The 18,384-nt window shown below is 34.1% G+C and overlaps 2 protein-coding genes and 1 pseudogene across 5 annotated transcripts; 2 read left to right on the top strand and 1 right to left on the bottom strand.

The window, feature by feature from the left end:
• Positions 1–233: 233 nt before the first annotated feature.
• On the bottom strand, positions 234–2,449 carry LOC107922349 (uncharacterized; annotated as a pseudogene).
• A 1,535-nt stretch (positions 2,450–3,984) lies between these two features.
• Positions 3,985–6,489, top strand: LOC107922190 (protein FAM133). Of its 4 annotated transcripts, none has more exons than XM_016852117.2 (2): positions 3,985–4,254; positions 5,303–6,489. In XM_016852117.2, the coding sequence occupies exon 2, from the start codon at positions 5,361–5,363 to the stop codon at positions 6,291–6,293; it is 933 nt and encodes a 310-aa protein (XP_016707606.1). In that variant the 5' UTR covers positions 3,985–4,254; positions 5,303–5,360; the 3' UTR covers positions 6,294–6,489. The 4 variants fall into 4 exon arrangements, with proteins under 4 accessions (XP_016707606.1, XP_016707683.1, XP_016707763.1 ...); XM_016852194.2 differs by having other exon boundaries at positions 3,992–4,254; positions 5,336–6,489; XM_016852274.2 differs by having other exon boundaries at positions 3,992–4,254; positions 5,299–6,489.
• A 1,887-nt stretch (positions 6,490–8,376) lies between these two features.
• Positions 8,377–17,448, top strand: LOC107903742 (fruit protein pKIWI502). The gene is made up of 5 exons (XM_016829897.2): positions 8,377–9,050; positions 12,369–12,468; positions 12,556–12,651; positions 12,737–12,817; positions 17,059–17,448. Exons 1-5 carry the CDS (start codon positions 8,392–8,394, stop codon positions 17,119–17,121), a joined length of 999 nt encoding a protein of 332 aa, XP_016685386.2. The 5' UTR covers positions 8,377–8,391; the 3' UTR covers positions 17,122–17,448.
• Positions 17,449–18,384: the final 936 nt, after the last annotated feature.

The raw sequence follows: 18,384 nt of genomic DNA, 5'->3' as shown, positions 1-18,384 counted from the left end.
TAAAATAATTATAACTAACAAAATTTTCTCATTAGAAATGCATTGTACGAAATGCCGGTCAGCTGATTTCAACCTTCTAGCTACCAACTAATATGTTTTCCAATTTTCTAGCCCACCCAAACTTTACAAAATGCTAGATAGCATATTAGTCACAATCATATTCACATCACTAACTATATCCAAAAATGAATGACCATGGGAAAAATTACAAATATTACATGGATTTCATTCAATCAATGTTGATGCAGAAGCATCCTTGCCCTCTGTTGAAGTTGAGTCAATAACCTAATACAAGTGCCCTCCTCCCATGTCTTTAAGCGTGTAAGGCTGATTAGTTCCTGAATAAAAACTACCATTTCGTCAAGACTACTTTGCATTGGCAACTTGTCTTCAGATCCCTTGCTTCGGTGTTTCCCGTAAATAGCCTCAAATTCTCTAGACTTACTGGCAGCTGTTTGTAGTACTGAGTCAGGGTGCCTTGAAATGATTACCAGTCAGGTGACATTCATCATAGCAGATGCTAAAATTTTGTAATTCAGTCGATTCTCTATAAACAAAGATCTAGATATATTCAGCAGAATTAACGCTCATAATAATAGTATGATGAATTAACGCTCATAAAATACATACCAAAAACAAAATTATGATAGTAAGGTTCCATCACCACCTATCCATATTGGCCTTACACGATGTTAATAATACCACAAGTATATTATGAATAAAAGTATAATCATTAATGTAATTCACAAAGGCTTTTACTTAAGAATATGGATCATGTATAAGAATGTACCATAGGAATTCTCTTTTGTTTCAAAAAAAAAAAACTTTACATATCATTAGAAAAGAATGGCTAGAATTTGGTTGAAATTTACTCCTTGTTAAAATAAAAGTTTGAAAATGAAAAAATTGAGCAACAAAATTTATTCACACGTGCAGAGGTAGCAAGTTTACACCCCAACCATTTGCATGCACATACAAAAGTAAACCCTAAAATATATAGGAAGAAATTTACTGCAGTAGTGTGAGATAACTCTTGTTAAAACTCATTTAAAAATCATAGAAAATTTGATAAATAATAACTACTAGAAAAGCAAGCCAACAAAACTCATTCATACATGCAGAAGTAACAAATGTACACCAATCACTTTTGTCTATTCATTTCTTATCTCTCTCTTTTGAAATCATTGCTCATAAGTCATAAGCCTACCACTCATTGCTTGAGCTTTAGACTATTATTTTTAACCTCTTAAGCAATTAATAGAAAGAGCTAATTTGTGGTTAATCTCTACTTAAAAATTTGATACACCATGGTAGTACATCAAAATCTTTGAAAGATAGATTCCATTAAAAGGATCCTACAATTTTTGGTGGAAAAGACAACAACAACAACATTCAGTAACAGTTAAGAGTAAGACTATTTACTCTAAACAATATAGAAAATAGAACTTGAGATCTCTCTAGTGGAAAATAAAATCTCACTTGTTAATAGTAACTTGAGATCTCAACAGTTAAGAGTAGAAAATTTTGTGATGATTATATGGTTGGATTTCTAAGGTGGCAATTTTATCCGAGAACAATTAAATAAGAAGCTATGAACATATACAGCAGGTTCATAGTAATATCTGCAGAATTCATTGGAATACAGATCACAAGCCAATCATACAAACAAAAGTGGCAAACTTAATTTCACTTGTTCATTAAAGTGAGATTTTATCAGCTAGAATCAAATGAAAATTCTTCCAACAGATCGGTATGATCTAGCATATTAATATCCGAGAAAAGTAAAAACACAACACAGTAAGCATTTCACAAAATCTCCAATGGAAATCATAGTATTACCTGCATATCCATTTTTTGCACAATCTGACCAGCTATCATCCTTTGGCTGAGAAAGTTTTCCCTGCAGAAGGCAGACTAGTAAGTGATGAACAAAATAAAATGGAAATGTAAGCATTTAACAATGATAGAATAGGAAGAGAGCAAACATAAATAGGGGGGAATAAAAAATTCACAGTTAAATGCTTACCTCTGCATTTGGAAACACAGTTTCCCCACCACTCTCAACATCAGACAAGTACATCAGTACAGTGCTATACGGTGACCGCCCAGCTCTTGATTAGCCTTGTCATGAAAATAATCGAAATGTGGCTCATACTTTTGACCATTCTCGTAATGTAGTATTTGTATGGACTCCCCATTCTCTGGTTGGTGTGCCATATTAAAATAAGATGAGAAAACACCATTCAACGTAGATTAAGAAATTATAGGGTAACAACAAGCAAGAAATGATATATACCTGCTGGAAGGAAGGTCCATGCAGCAATCCTAGCTTCGATATCAGCAACTACTTCATCCTTCACATGAGAAATAAAGGACACCACATAAGCATTTGAACTTCAAGAATCAGCATATACAATGCTTTCCAAACACGGTCCACAAAAATAAACAATCTGAGTCACCAAAATTAGTATTGAGTAAACGATCTCTAAACTTAATGAAACAAGTAACTAATACTAAGCAGTACACATTTGGACCTGAACTCCAGTGAAGAAAAAGGTGCAAACTGACGAATGATTAAAGCAGTAACGCATTCCCCAGTGAGCAACAAGACAGCAGAGGAAGAAATAAGAAGTAAATCAGTTATCAGTAGTCCTACTCGAGATATCTGATACAACATTAAGGGAAAGTAATTATCCCAAAAGCTTAAGCCAATACCAAAGAGCACAACTATCATCTTTAACTTTCAATGCATTCAGTGAGGAAACAGATTCTTTAGGTAAAGAGCTTGCCCTAGATTAAATGTGAATGAATCATTAGGGGAAAGGAGTAAAAGACACCTAAAACATCATCTGTCATAAACTACCATCCAAAATTTGGTTATTTATGAAGAATAAGTGAACTGCCTTCACCGCTGTAATATTTCTATCTTCCATTAACAGAATTCCAGCTAATTTCACAGATTTAAACTAAAAAAAGGGGCAATTTAATTATATACCTGAGCTTTCTGAAGAAACATGCCAAAGCTGGTTCGAACTTCACTCTCAATGCTATCACCCGATTCATTATCCGCCACCATTGACTTCTTTAATTTATCCTTAGCCTGAAATTCACACATTTTAAGAAAAAAAGGGGAGGGGGTTAACATCACAAATTGAAATTAATCAACAAATTAGTTTAAAAAAATGTTGCTTACCAGAGTAATAAGGTGATTGCATTCCTTACTTGATAAAAATCCTTTGTAAAGGAAAGCCCCGAAAATAAAAATAAAAACATAAAGTTCACAATTTTGAGTAAATTAAACAGAAAAAAGTTACAAAATGCGAAAAAGAAGAAGAGAGAAATTAAAGTGACCTAGGGTGCCATGAGAGTTGAGTAACACGAGTGGGATCAAATGGAACCGAAGAAGTTCCTCTCTTCATTTCAAGCACCGATTCATTGATCTCAGCTGAAACCAAACAAAGATGAAGCAAAATAAGAAGCAAAAATCCTATAAAATACCAATGATCCATTAAAAGGGCAAAAAAAATCCTTTGTTTGGATCCAATCGGTAATAGAATAAAAGAGATGATAGGTCTTCGAAGACTTTTGCCTTGGAGTTTGGTGGGTTGTGTACTGCTGTTGATGTTGGGAGGGAGAGGGTGGGGTGGAGCAGCAGATTTTGGCTGGGGAGGGTAAAACAGAAACGATTAGCTAATCCTTACTTTTGGAACGGAATGGCTAATCGTTGTTGAAGCAGAGAAAATAAGGAATACATCCGTGTTGTAATAGGCCTGTAACAGGCAATACATCAAACCAAACACGGGATTAAGTGGGAATTAGTGGGGCCCACGAAATAGGGGTGTAATGACTAATCCATTACACCAAACCAAGCATACTGTAATAGTAATGTTCTCTATTTGTCATTCAAAGGAAATGGACCCGTGCAATAATACCACACCTCCTATGCAAAATTAAATAAAAAACCTAAAAATAAATATTTAGAAAATAGATGAACAAGTGTCAGCTAGAGGTTTCAATTTTAGTAGAGTCAAACTTAGCTCCTGAACCCTAAAGGAATCAAAAGACAAGAACGCGTCACGTGGAGAAGTGCAAGCCGAGGCGGCGTTGCGCGTGCGCGGCTCTATATTTTTGTATCCCATAAGCCATGGACCATTCTAGAAACGACTTCTCCAACCCAAGGTCAAAGCCCTAATCTCTCTTTCAGATCTGCTTTCCATTTCCCCTTTGCCCTCTCCAGAATCTCTCGTCATTCAGGTACGCTTGCTGTCACATCTTCTTATTAATGTAATTTTCTTCTGTTAGGGTTTATTCGGTGTGATAAATTTTATTTGTGATTTTAGACTGTAAAATTTTATTATTTAGTGGTTGTGTAGACAGTTATTCTTTGTTCTTGGTTGTGGATTCAACTTCGCTTGCCTGCTGTTTTGTGGATTCAATATTTCACTTGCTGATTTCCAACCACTGGAATTTGCTAATTTTTTGGATTCTGTTTGATAAATTTGTTTGATGAAATTGCATAAAGCTGATTCAAATCTTTTACTTGTTACTGTTTTGTTTTAATTCTTTAATACTAGGATTGGGTTGCCCCAGGATTGTGTTCAGAATAAAGTACTAGAAGGATAAAATGAAACTTCGACTAATCATAAATTTATTCTTTCAAAGTCTATGAGGTTAGGACGCAGAACTTTGTGTTGGGTATTCTTTATTTTTCAACAAGGATTTCCTCCGACATGTTCAGCCAATGGGTAGGCAGGGGCCTGCTCCAAAATGGTGAAATGCTAGTTTAGTCTTTCAAAATATTTTAAATTTGCAACTTAATGCGAGTAAATATGCATTATGGCCTCTCTCTAAAATTGGTGAAATATTTAGTTTAGTCCTTCCCTAAATTATGAAGTAAGTTAATAACGTTAAAATTGTATTTTAACACCTCCCAAAGATTTATAATTTAATTCTGCTCCCTCAAGAAAGAGTTTCTGGCTTTGTCCCTACCAGTAAGATAGTTTGAAATGAACATCAAGTAGTACGATTTTGTTTAGTTTGAAAGGATTTTGTACTTAGCGGAAACTATTTTGAAGGTGGAATTTTGAATTGTCATCTTGAAGAATTTCTATGCCATTGGCAAACTAGTACTTTGATAGAAACCTCTTTTAGGATACTTTATCGAGCTTGGTTTCTTGGTTTAAAAACAGTAAGTGCCTTAATTACAAGCTTCGCTAGATTGCATAAAAGGATTTTAAAATCCCATTGTTTCTTTGTTCTTATGTTGATTGAAGAACTAACATTGTTTTTTCTCTTCTGTGAGATGCACTTCCGGTCATCATCATACCAAATGCAGGTATTGAGTTGGTTTACTTTTATAAATGGACTGCAAGAAGTTCATCCAATTGGTTGAGGAGAAGAAGAAGAGAGCTTTGGAGAAGAAAGAAGCCCCTTTAAAATGGGAACAGAAGCTAGAAGCTGCTGCAAAGGCGAGGGCAGATGCTGAGGCCAAAGAGAAGAGTTCAAAGAAGGCTAAGCACAAAAGGTGTGTTTCTGATACTGACAGTGAGAGTGACAGTACTGACGGGGAAATAAAAAGAAGAACCCATAAAAAGCATAGGAAGAACGCCCACTGTGATTCTGGTGACCATGAGAGGAAAAAGGACAAGAAGTCAAAGAAAAAGTTGAAGAGACATTCCCCAGGTTCCAGTGATGATATCAGCAATTACTACAGAAGTAGTTCTGAGGAAGAGAGGAGGAAAAAGCGAAGCTGCCGAAGATGGAAGCATCATGATTCTAAATCAGATTCGGAATCTCTTGTTTCCTCAGATGATGATGACAATGAGATAGTCAAAAGAAACCACAGACTCCGTCGGCGTTCAGTGTCTGGTACTTCAGACACATCAAGTGATGAGAATGATTGTAGAATTCGAAAGAGAAGCCACACAAGACACCACAAACACCGTCAGCGACCAGGGTCAAGTGGTTCAGAGTCTTCAAGTGATGAAGCTGTTCATGCACCCAGAAGGCAAAGCCATTCAAACCACAATAAGCATCATCAACGATCAAACAGTGTTGTCTCTGGTTCACTAGATTCCGATGATGAGAGACCTTATCAAAGGGGCCGGTCATTAGGTAACTCATCGGATGATAATCTTGAGTCAAGGAACAATAGAAGTGGTCAGCATCACCATCATTATCATCATCATCATCACCGTCCCCTTCATAGACATCAACCACATTCTGAAGCAAAGAATCATCTATCTGGGAATTCAGTTGAACCTAATGGAAAGAATCGTGAAGATCACCTTTAGCGAAACCTGGAAAAGGGTACAACTGAAATATTGCTCATGATCATTAGAATTGATAAGCATAATCCTATTCTAATGTTTGACAAGTGTTTTCCTGATTGAGGAATGTATTACAAGTGCTTATGTGGCTACAGTTATTGTTACCTTTTATCGATGCTAAATTTGTGGTAGACTGAAATACTGAAATTTACTTTTTCAAGCCTGACTTTCAAAGTTTGATGTTCACTTTGATAAATTTCTTTGCAAGTTGTGGTAAGTGCCTGCTTTTGTCGCAATTGTGTCAATCGAACTTCGCAAAATCGTTTTTAAGTGCATTTAAATTTTTTTTTCAATTTATGTTTTATTTGGTAAAAGTAACTGAGCCAATTGAGTTGAAGTTATATTAATGTGGTAGACTGTTTTTTGATCTAATTAAAAGTGGCTTTATGCTTTGTTTCTTTTAAGCAAAATTGATTTGTTGGATTGATATTAATTGGCTCTTTGGATTTGTGGAGAAAATAATTTTTTTTTATAAACTTCAATTTATTTTCATTTTAGTTTCGTTGTCACATTTTAACATGCTAATTTGAATATATAACAATGATATTTACCATTAATTAAATTATTTTATTATGCATACAATTATATCAAAATTAAAGTTTTTTTTATTTGATGGGATTAATCAAAATTTAAATCTCACGTTACACATTAAATCAAAATTATATCAAAAGTGTTTTGGGGGCTAAATGTGCTTTTGGAGCCATAAGTAAATGCTAAACAAACACCTTTTCATAGGAGTGAGCATTCGGTCGAATTGAGTGAAAAAATTTCGAGTTAATTGAGTTCACGAACCTGAAATTTTTTCGAATCTAGTTGAGTGAAATGAAATTCGAGTCGAGTTGAATCAAGTGGAGTTGTTCGAGTAAAATTAAAAAAATTAAAATGTCAAATGAAAATATTATTACAGTATAACTAACTCCATGTTAGAGCACATAAATTTTGAAACCATATATATTTGAATTTTTTAAAGCAAAATAATAAAAAAATTGAGATACTTGAGCATGATAAATTTGAATCATTAGTTAGGTCCCAAAATTATTATTTTAGAAAAAAATTAAAATTTTAACTTATATATATACTTTAGAATTTTTTAATAATTTTATAATTTTTTAAAAATATAAATCTTGAATTTTTTTTAAAATATTTTGAATCTTTTTGTAATTTTCTTTTGAGAGATGGACCAATTTGCTTATTTTCAAAGTTAATAGGGACTAAAAGGGTATTTACACTAATCTGTTATTCAAATTATTCTAGTTTTTCGGATTGTAAAATTCAATTCGACTTGAACTTGAAACTCAAATTGAGTTATTCAAGTTGACTCGAATAATTCGAATAACAATTCGATTAATACAAAATTTATTTTTTTCTTTTTTTCGAATTGAATAAAATTTTGCTCACCTCTAATTTTTTAGCTCAAAAGTACTTTTAAAACCAAATACTTTTGCTTTTCAAAAACACATTTTTCTAACTTTTGTTGTTCCAAAAGCACTTTTGAAGTCAAAATAACATCTTTAATCTTATTTATACTCTAATATATTTATGTAATATTTATATTAAGTATATAACTATTTTTCTAATAAAATTTATTTCAGATATATAAAATTATATATTTATATTTATAAGGTTATATTTTAATATATTCGATTAAATTTTAAAAATAATTAATATTAATTACTTACACATATTTAAAATTTATATTTTGTATATTAAAATATTAATAATGAGTTATCATAAATTACTTTTTATATTTTTACTAAAATATCATAATATTAACGAATTTAAACATTATTTAAAGAAATATATATTTTAAAATATTATATCTAAGTGAATATTTTAATTTTTAAAAACACTTTTCAACAATAATATTAATCACCTAAAGTTTTAAATTAATTTTTTTTAAACACTCTTCATAATTACTTTTTTTTCACAACACATTTTGAAAAAACGAGAAACTTATCTTACAAACCCAAAAAACCCTAAATGAAAAGGGCCCCACCACTTATCTCCAAGAATTAGGGCTTCACACCCTCGAAATGCCACGTGGAGCCTCCAAAAGTGGCTCATGGCTCATTTTATGAAACGCCACCTCATCAGCTTCTGCACAACTTTGGCGCCGCCTCCCTCTCTACTCCCCGCCACCGTAACCATCTTTTATACTCTTTCACAAGTCACCACCGAGACCATGACCGTCATTATACCTTCTCTCCCACATGCGCACCTTAGCGCTCCTCCCCTCCCCATGTCTATCCTGCGCCGACTCCCCTTCCACTCCTTAACCCCCTGCCATTACCGCCCTCGCCGTCGATTCGCTACTCTTGCCGCAGTTCGGCAAGATACCACCGTCTGGACCCCAACGCCGATCTCATCAATCGAGACAGCCGCCGAGTCCCTCTTCCACATCAGCATCGACGTGTCGAGCTCTCCGGACCTCGCGGCCTCACATACCTTACCGGGACAGTACCTCCAGCTGCGGCTCCCTGATGTGGAGAAACCTTCTTTCCTGGCCATAGCTTCTCCGCCGTCACTGGCGGCCTCAAGCGGAGCGTTCGAGTTTTTGGTGAAGAGCGTGGCGGGTTCGACGGCTGAGCTTTTGTGTGGGTTAAAGAAAGGGGATGTGGTTGAGCTTAGTCAAGCGATGGGAAACGGCTTTAATATTGATAAGATCGATCCGCCCGAGGATTATCCGACGGTTTTGATTTTCGCTACTGGGTCAGGAATCAGGTTAGGTTTCTTCTTTTTTATTTAGATTAATTAAATTTTAATGTTAAAGCTTTATTCCATTATTATTCTTTATTTCTTACAAAATTTGAATTTATTGACATTGGAGTTGCTGGATTAGGTGAAAATTTGTTGGAAGATTTTACAGTCCAGTTTTTGTTCTTATTCTTGCATTATATTTGAGCGAATCCCGGTGATGCTTCTAAGGTTTGGGTTGGAAAATTTTGGTATGGGCATTCTCTGTGAAATAATTGACTGTCGGCTTTTTCTGGGATAACTTTTCATTTATGCTCTCTGAAGCTCAGAAATTTACACTTTTTCTGGGATATCTTCGTTCAGTACATGGTCTTATAAAAATTCCTTTTGACGCTTCAGGGATAGAATCAGTGGCTGTTAGTCACACTATTTTTGAACTACTATATCTGAATTGACCAATTTTACGTCATTTAGAAACTATTTTTCCCTCAATATTTTGTTTGGCATTGTGTCCCATATTATTTGTTCTTTTGATTTCTCTTTTTTAGTGTACAATCAGCTGTTTAAATCTTTATAGCTTTCAGTTATCAGAATTTTTTATGTCATCAAGGCATGATTCTTTAGTTTGTCAACTTCATCTGTGTTTTGAAGCATTTAATAGTTAATATTTAAAGATGGATTGAGTAATTGCCATGGATTTCTGGATTTTGCGCGCATATGGGATTTGTTTTATATGTATGCTTTTCTTTTTGCAGTAATACCTTTCCCGTTCAATAAAACAAATGCAACCATCCCTAGTCTTACCATGTTTATTAGGATGAGCATTATTTGGTGTAAAACGAAAAAACAAAACCAAATTGGCTGATTTGGTTTGAATTGCTTTCAAAACCAAACTGAAATAATATTTTTGTTTCATAAAATTTTTAAACCAATCCAAACTGAAAAACTGAATTAAATAAATAACATAATATTAATATTATGTTTATATTGTATTGTTTGGACTGAAAACTGAATTGAATAAAAGATGTAAACTGAAAACTAGATTAAATAAATAATATAATATTACACTTTACTGTATTGTTTGGATGAGTTTTTCATATACTTTATCTAAAAATCTTTTTATTATCTTAGATGCAGAGCAATGTTTTCAAATCCATTAAATCATGCATCTTGTGAATTGGAAATTGAACTTTATTGTTTTATCATTGGCATGCATGATGGGGAAATGTGGTCATTCTTGATTGTGATTCTTACTTTAAAAGAAGATTAGCCCCGTAACCATCTATCTATTTCAATATATCATGATCCTTCGACCAAGGTCTTTTCCCCAAGAATATGACTCACATTCATTAGAACAATATCACACAAGGCTTTATGATCTTATTCCCCACAGTAAACTAAGCATCCAGATGTGACATGAAATTTCTTACCACTTTGGAACTAGCAAATTTTTGCAGGGATGGATATGCTTTTCTATGAGCAAGTTCAACTTCTATACTGCTTCTTTGGAATGACATCCTCCATCAATAACCAAATCATAAACCTTTCCACTGCAATGTACTTTCATTCAAAAAATGCTATGCTGCCTCCATTCCTTTTCTTCACCTTTAGTTATAGTTGGAAACACTCCTATGAACAATCGAAGACTCTCCCTGGACCATATTTCTTCACTTTCTTCTGCATACTCATTATAAATTGGGTCTAGCATATCATCATCTTGCTCTTCCTTCTCAGTTATGTTCACTCTTTGTTCAAGAGAATCAAAACAATAATGAGAGCCTTTCTCACCATAACTGAAACAATGAATCTAAGAGTTGCTGCCAGGCTTAGAACATTATGTCCAATACCATTTCCAGCCTCAAATCTCACTAAAGCCTTCCCCTTTTCCCCTTGCAACATTTTCCATGTTTCCTCCACCACAATGATTCATAAAGGAAGCCTCATGAGTATCTTTAAAAGTTGTTTATTCAGAATACCTCTGGTCCTCCTTTGTGCTATTCCATCACTCTTTCTAGACAACTTCCTTCTTGCACCATCTTGCAAAACATGCTTTCCAGCCATTAAGGCATTTCTCGTGTATCTTCAAGGTTTAATAACCGAACCACGCCCATCTCATCACTGGTAGATTGGTTTAACCTTGCTACCTAGTGAGATATCATTTGTTCATTACTCTCATTTAATCCAACTTGTATAAAGAGATTGCTAAATTCAGAAGAGGACTCCTCCATTGGAAATCCCGTTTGCCTTAATGATTGGTTTGCGCGTTACTCTTCGACTCTCTTCAACTGGTAAGAACTGCTCGAGCAAAATTTTTTAGTGTTCCCATATGCTGATTTTAAGCTTATTTTGGTTTGCATGTTACTCTTCAAATCTCTTCCACCATTGAAGTACTTAATCTCAACAAATAACACCTTCCTAGGTCCACCATAGGTTTCATTTCGAAAAAATACTCGAAGCTAGCTTCCCACTGTAAGTAATCTTCCATGCGCTTCTTCCCTTGTCAATCAGCTTTAATCTAATTCCACACCTATCTAATTCAAGAGCAAACACAAAGTGCTCCTCCAATGTTCCTCATACAGGACTGTTCACAGGTCTAGCATCATGAGAGAAGTCTTCAACCAAACCATAATCAAATTCATTAGCAAAACTCCCTTCTAGCATGTCAAATTGGTTGTGGTCATCTTCCTTAATTTCCATATGGGTTCCCTCCGGTTCCTATTGTGGCCTAGCATTAATTGCATGCAACAACTCTTCAATCACACCTCATATTGCTACCAGTTTTGTTTCTTGACCCTGATCTAATTCTCCTTGACCTCTAACATGTCCTACCTTGGCTTAAAAGAAAAACTACTATAAAGTCTAGGATCTGGTCAGGCTCTAGTGCTAAAATTGGTCTGGGTTAGGGAGAAACAACAGTAACTCAATAGGATTAAGGCTGAAAAAGGTAAGATAGAAGTTGAAACTCTTGAAAACTTCTAGTTTCTGTAGTCTATTAATTCAAAGAAAATAATGAGAGGCTTATTTATGTTGAGGTTACAAATAAAGATTTAATCCTAGCCCTAGATTAAAACTCTAAAGATAACTTTTACAATCCTAACCATCCATCCCTATGCCCAATAATTAATAAACAGAACAGAATAATAAAATAACAGAATATTTAATGGTGCCTGCGTCAGTCCTAATTGTTCTCTTTTCCGTTTTTTAAAAGTAAACTGATATGATTCTTTGTAAAGAGTTTTTCAAATGGGAATACACTATGGTTTTACATGCCATTTAGAAGTCCATTTTTGTATGTTTCCTGCAGCTTTGTAACTTACTTGTTCTCTTTACTTTTTTCGTTTCCAGTCCAATTCGATCTCTCATTGAGTCAGGATTTGGTGCTGATAAGAGATCAGATGTGAGGCTTTATTATGGGGCTAGAAACCTCAGGAGAATGGCTTATCAGGTCTGGTGCTTGCTTGTTAAACTTTAATTTTCCAGAATAAGTAAATCCTGCTCTTGATTTTGAAGCTCTTATTTGTTCCTATAATAGGATAGGTTTAAAGAGTGGGAATCTTCTGGTGTCAAGGTCGTGCCAGTATTATCACAGCCAGATGATAGTTGGACTGGTGAAAGTGGCTATGTACAGGTAGAGTGCAGTATTCACATCCATGTATTAAGATTTTTTGACACCCTGATAATCAAGTTATTAGAACCTGGTTTTACTTCTGCAGGCTGCCTTTTCTAGGGCCAAGCAAATTCATAGCCCTAAGGGCACTGGTGCAGTTCTTTGTGGACAAAGACAAATGACTGAGGTTTGTTGCTATTTCTTTTAAATTGAACAATGTTCACTGATTTCTTTGTTTAATATTTATGACTGTGTCTAGCATTTCTTTGATATGCAATGTTTTCGATGATTTCAATCATTAGCAATTGATGCATGCTTTCTCTGCTTTTAACAACAGAAAACCTTGCATATAAATTTAGTGTGTGCTCCAAATGATGTTGCAGTCTCAATCATTTAGTTTTAAATTTTTTGAATTTCTTGTAGAATATAAATTTTAAATCATATTGAAGATATTTGAATCTATACCTTGAATGATGGGATTTCTAGAGTTGAAGCACACTTTTGGAGTAAAACTTTCATGTAGTCTACGATGTTTGGTCATTGGAAGAGCCACAATAAGCTGTGATGGCAAGCCTACTGCCTACATATGGTTGTTTGATACACAAAGGACATTGGGGACATTTTATCTAGGAGTCCTTTTGTAGTTCTCATGCACTAGTTGCTCCCTGGACGAGCAACAATAAGCTGTATTACAAGTGTACATATGGTTATTGGATACAAAAAGGAAATTTGGGATATTTCGTCTAGGAGTTTTTTTATAGCTCTCAAACACTAGTTGCTGCCTTCATTTGGTTCTTCAACTTAATTATGTTGTTGAGAGTGTAGTTATAGCACTTAAATCTGCCAACTGAGACGACAACTTGCTCTCTAGCCCTATCAGTTGTTCCTGTTTCCCTAAACATGCTTAAGGGATTTTCTTGAAACTGTGCATTGCACTGTTTTCTAAGAAAGAAATGGAGGGAAGGAACATGGGCTGAGTAAGAAAAGGGAAGGATAGAAAAGAGGATTTTCTGATTTTTGTGCAGAATTGGAAACTAGGGGGGGAAAGCTAGGTGCTGAGGATAAATGTGAATAAAATAAATTGGTTCTAGTTGAATCAGTGGTTTCCACCACTTTCAGAGGAAATGGATTTTGAAGGTATGCACTGATGCAATCTTTCCCGTTTTTGTTCTCTCACTCTATTTCCTCAATACGGATGAAGCAAAAGAAGGACGACCAAAAAAAACCAATTTCCTTCCACCTACTTTCTGTTTTTCCTCTTCCACTCATACTAAACACAGTTTAAGGTTGAAACTTGAAAGTTAAGAACGTATATGGTGCAGAATTCAATTTTTGTGATTCTGAAATCAATAACGGCCTGGGTAGTTATGTGAGCATTTGAAGGCAAACTGGTAAACATGCTTAAGGGATTTTCTTGAACTTGTGCATTGCACTGCTTTTCAAGAAAGAAATGGAGGGAAGGAATGTGGGCTGAGGAACGAAAGGTAAGGATAGAAGTTTTTTTCTTCCTGATTTTTGTGCAGAATTGGGAAAAAAGAGGGAAAGCAAGGAGCGGAGGATAAATGTGAATAAAATAAATTGATTTTAGTTGAATCAGTGGTTTCCACCACTTTCAGAGGAATTGGATTTTGAAGGAACCGGCAGATGCAATCTCTCCCTTTTTCGTTCTCTCACTCCATTGCCTCAATACAGATGAAGCAAAAGATGGACACGACCGAAAACACCATTTTCCTTCCACCTTTTCTGCTTTTCCTCTTCCACTCATATCAAACACAGTTTGAGCTTGAAAGTTGAGAACATATATAGTGCAGAAGTCAATATGTGTGATTCTGAAATCAGTAGTGGCCTGAGTAGTTATGTGAGCATTTGAAGGCAAACTGGCAAACCATAACAGATTTCTGTCAACAATTTGGACTTGTGCGGAAACTTGACATCAAATTGAGCTAGTGTAATAACTGATCTTTGGCTATATAATACTGGAAATCCGAACTGCTATGATGAAAGCATGATGAAACCTGTTTGTCGATAATTAAACACTGCATAACATGTGATATTAGGAGAAGGAGAAAATATTAAAATATTAAAGTATAGAAGGAAAATCCGAAATGAGCAAAAGCAACTGGGGAGTAACAGAAGCAACTGTAGGAGAAAATTAAGAACTGAGAAAACCAGACAGAATCAGTAGGGAGAACATCTCAATACTCAAACACGAATATGCCTAATAAAATGCTAACTACCCATAATATTCCCACTTACCAATAATCCTCCGCTTTCTGGATGTCATAGGCCTCTCAGATAGATACGAAACATGGGAAGATCAAAATAAATAATAGATAAATCTGATATCCTCATACCACAATACAAATGCAACCACCTTGGAGGTTTCACATACATCCTCAAAGCTACCTATTATCAGTAGTCCACCCTCCATACAAATACACAGAAAGGAAAGAGTGAATGGAAGTGGGAGGGTACTTGAAATAGATCAGACATATGCTCAGGGGGAAGGGGAAGCAGGAAGGAGTTTGATTTCTCCATTTTGCTTTGGATTTAGCGATTGCAATTTTAATGTTTGAGCTCTTACACTTGACTCTGGATTGACTTTGTTTCTGTATTTATGTCATAGCTTTCTCAAAATTGTTATACCATTTCTCTAGTCTGCACGTGATGTCAATGTTTGGATTTGAAGAGGCCAGGCTTGTCTAGCATAGGATGCAAATTGTATTTATCTTGCATCAAAGAAATGGAGACTTCTTGATTCCTTAAGAAATAAGGAATGGATGGAAAGGGGTAAATGAATGACCTAGTATGTTTGACGAACATTGCCAACATTCTAACTGATTCCGTAACCAAAAGTGGCACTTTTGGTTGAGAATGAAATATGATCTGCATTCTTTGATATCATGAAGAAAGGCTGAAGCCAATAGGTACTAAAGATGACAAAATATGTTCAAGCATGGTTGTAGGTATCGCACCAATACCGGCCCTACTGGCTGGTACATACCATTCCATTTGTAAATAGGAAATAATTGAAGTTTTGTTCCAGTCAAATTTCAGAGTGTGTTGGTGGTCGTCTTTCTGTCCATTTTGCCTATATTGGCCTGTATTAGTGTATTAGTGTGTACCTGCTTGTACCAATTGGTATAAGATTTTTATATTTTAAACTAATTTTTAATATATATTTTTTAACTCATAACCATTCTAATTTTTTTATAATTACATTAAAAAAGAAAATATAATCATTAAATTAAGTTATTTATCCTGACTAATAGTTTTAAATTTTGCATTTGTGTATAACATATTTTACGTATGTAATTGAGCTATGTTTGTGTGTATATTTATATATATTATTTAGAAACTATAAATTAAACTATAATTATATTTGAAAAAAAATTATAAATGCAAATAAATTTGAAACAGTACACTAGAACACATTGGTATCGATATGTCCCGGTACCTAAGCAAAAAGGGTACATCCATTGATATGGTGCTGATGACCTTGTGTCCAAGTGTTAACCACATTCTAACCAATATGGAACAAAGCAATGGCTCTCAGTTGAGACTTCCAATCACATTCAGTTAGACCATGTATTTTTTTCTGTTAAAAGGACTAGTAAGCTTTAAATGCTAGTATTTCTATAGCATTATAGAATTAAAAAGTGGTTTATGGCTAGAAATTAAACTATTTGAGCAGAATGCTATAGGTTCTCTTGACCTGGTGGTAGAGATATTCTTTTTTTTTTTCGATAAAAGAATTACTGGGAAAGAGGATTTGAATTTCACTGAATTTATTCACTTACCACTTAGCCAAATGCTTATGCTTAGGTGCTATTATATTATTCCAAATGTGAAGTCTTATTTAAGCAACATTATTGGGCTTGAGTTTTGCATTCTTCAGTTATTTCTAGTCCCCACTTGAAATGAAATCTTAACTGCTAGACGAATGTATGGCTGAGCCGTGGAACTGACTAAATGGACTTTTTCTAAGAGTAGGGTAGGCTGGCGAATGAGACCCTGTATGAAGAAGCTCATTGCTTCATGTAGAAAGTGAACAAAGCCAGTGTAGTTCACTTCATTATGGCAGGCAATGAATCAGTCAAGTAGAATTGCCTATTCATTTCATTGATTCTTAGTTTTCCGACCACTTTTCATAAGCAACATTTTACGAGTCTGCTTAGGAGGTCGTTTACAGTGTTGAGGAGTTGGGACATTGTATTTGTATATAAGGTGAATGTTGGTTAGTAGGGCATGGTTAGTTGGGACAGTGTTTATGCTAGGTGAAAACTTTCACTTATTTTGAGGAGGTCTTATTTTTAAAAGAGTTTTTATTTATCTTTCTAGTTTCAAGTTAAAATTTTTAACGAATTATTCTTTATTTTATGTCCAACTATTGTAATACATACGTACTAAATAAGTTTTTTCATGCAGGAAGTGACTTCAATACTTGTAGCAGATGGAGTTTCGAGTGAGAAGATCCTAAAGAACTTTTGATGGAGTTAAAACGGAACTTTTATTATTTGTTGTATCATTGAGGAAAAGCTGATAATTAATTCTTTCTCACCATAGCTAAGAATGAGAGCACACGCTTGGCTAATAAACACTTTATGTTTGGGAGCTAATTCATTCAGCTTCTAATGTTTTTGCTGAAGCCAACTCTGAGTAATTATGACTGAGTTGGGTGATTCACTCCTGTTAGTCTTTTCATTTTTTGAAATCACAGCAAGAAAACAATATTCTTGCTCCATAAGGAAATTGGTAGGGAGGAGAATCGATGATGTATTTTCAATTGTTCATAGATCAGAAGTTATTTTCTTGTAAGGAAGTGGCGACGCTTTTTCTTCTAGAGAAATTTTCATTGTGTTGAGAGAATGTCGGAGAGAAACTCGGCAAATAGGTTTTAAAGAACACGGTTCATTGGACTTTGCTAATAGAGAATTAAGAATCAATATTATTATCAATTAAAATGGAATATTAACTTCTTGATTGTAGGAAATCAAGAATTTTAGTGGTAAGGTATATTATATTTAAAAAAAAAAAATGGGGTTTGAATTTTAAAGAAGGAATGGAATTTGAAGTTTGAAGATGACATTATTATGAGAGAGATAACTATGAATTTTGAATATAGTCGGTAAAAAGACATGAAAACAAACAAAAAAAAAAGAAAAGAAAAGAAGGAAAATCAGAATTTACAAGATTCATACAAATCAAATGTGAGCAAAATCTAGTTTCAGTTATTCAAGGTTATCTATATTAAAATAATGTTGCTCATATAAAACTATTATAAACCATTTGATATAAACAGTAATATTATACTAAACAAGATATAGATGAATTTAATATACAAATTAAAGAATTGTAAGAAAAAAGATTAATAGAAACAATTAATAGTTCACATTCTAATTCAGTCTTTATGGTTAGAAATCATGTTGGAATAAAAAGAAAAAAAAAAGCTAGAATGGTTATTAACTATAAAAGATTAAATCAAAATATTATTTTTGATGGTTATTTTATTCCAAGAAAGGATGTTTTAATTAATCAGACTAAATAAGCAAATATTTTAGTAAATTTGACTTTGACAAATCATGCTAACAGAAGAGTCCAAGTCTTTGACAACTTTTAGGGACATTATCAATGGAAAGTAATGCCATTTGGATTATGTAATGCACCACAAATCTTTGAATGATGGATGGATTCTATATTTAATAAATATAAAAAATTTTGTGTAGTCTATATAGATGATATTTTAATATTTTC

The sequence above is a fragment of the Gossypium hirsutum genome, chromosome D05, assembly GCF_007990345.1.
Source record: "Gossypium hirsutum isolate 1008001.06 chromosome D05, Gossypium_hirsutum_v2.1, whole genome shotgun sequence".
Classification (NCBI taxonomy): domain Eukaryota; kingdom Viridiplantae; phylum Streptophyta; class Magnoliopsida; order Malvales; family Malvaceae; genus Gossypium; species Gossypium hirsutum.
The sequence above is the reverse complement of the archived record's forward strand: the minus strand, read 5'-3'. Positions and strand labels throughout refer to the sequence as shown.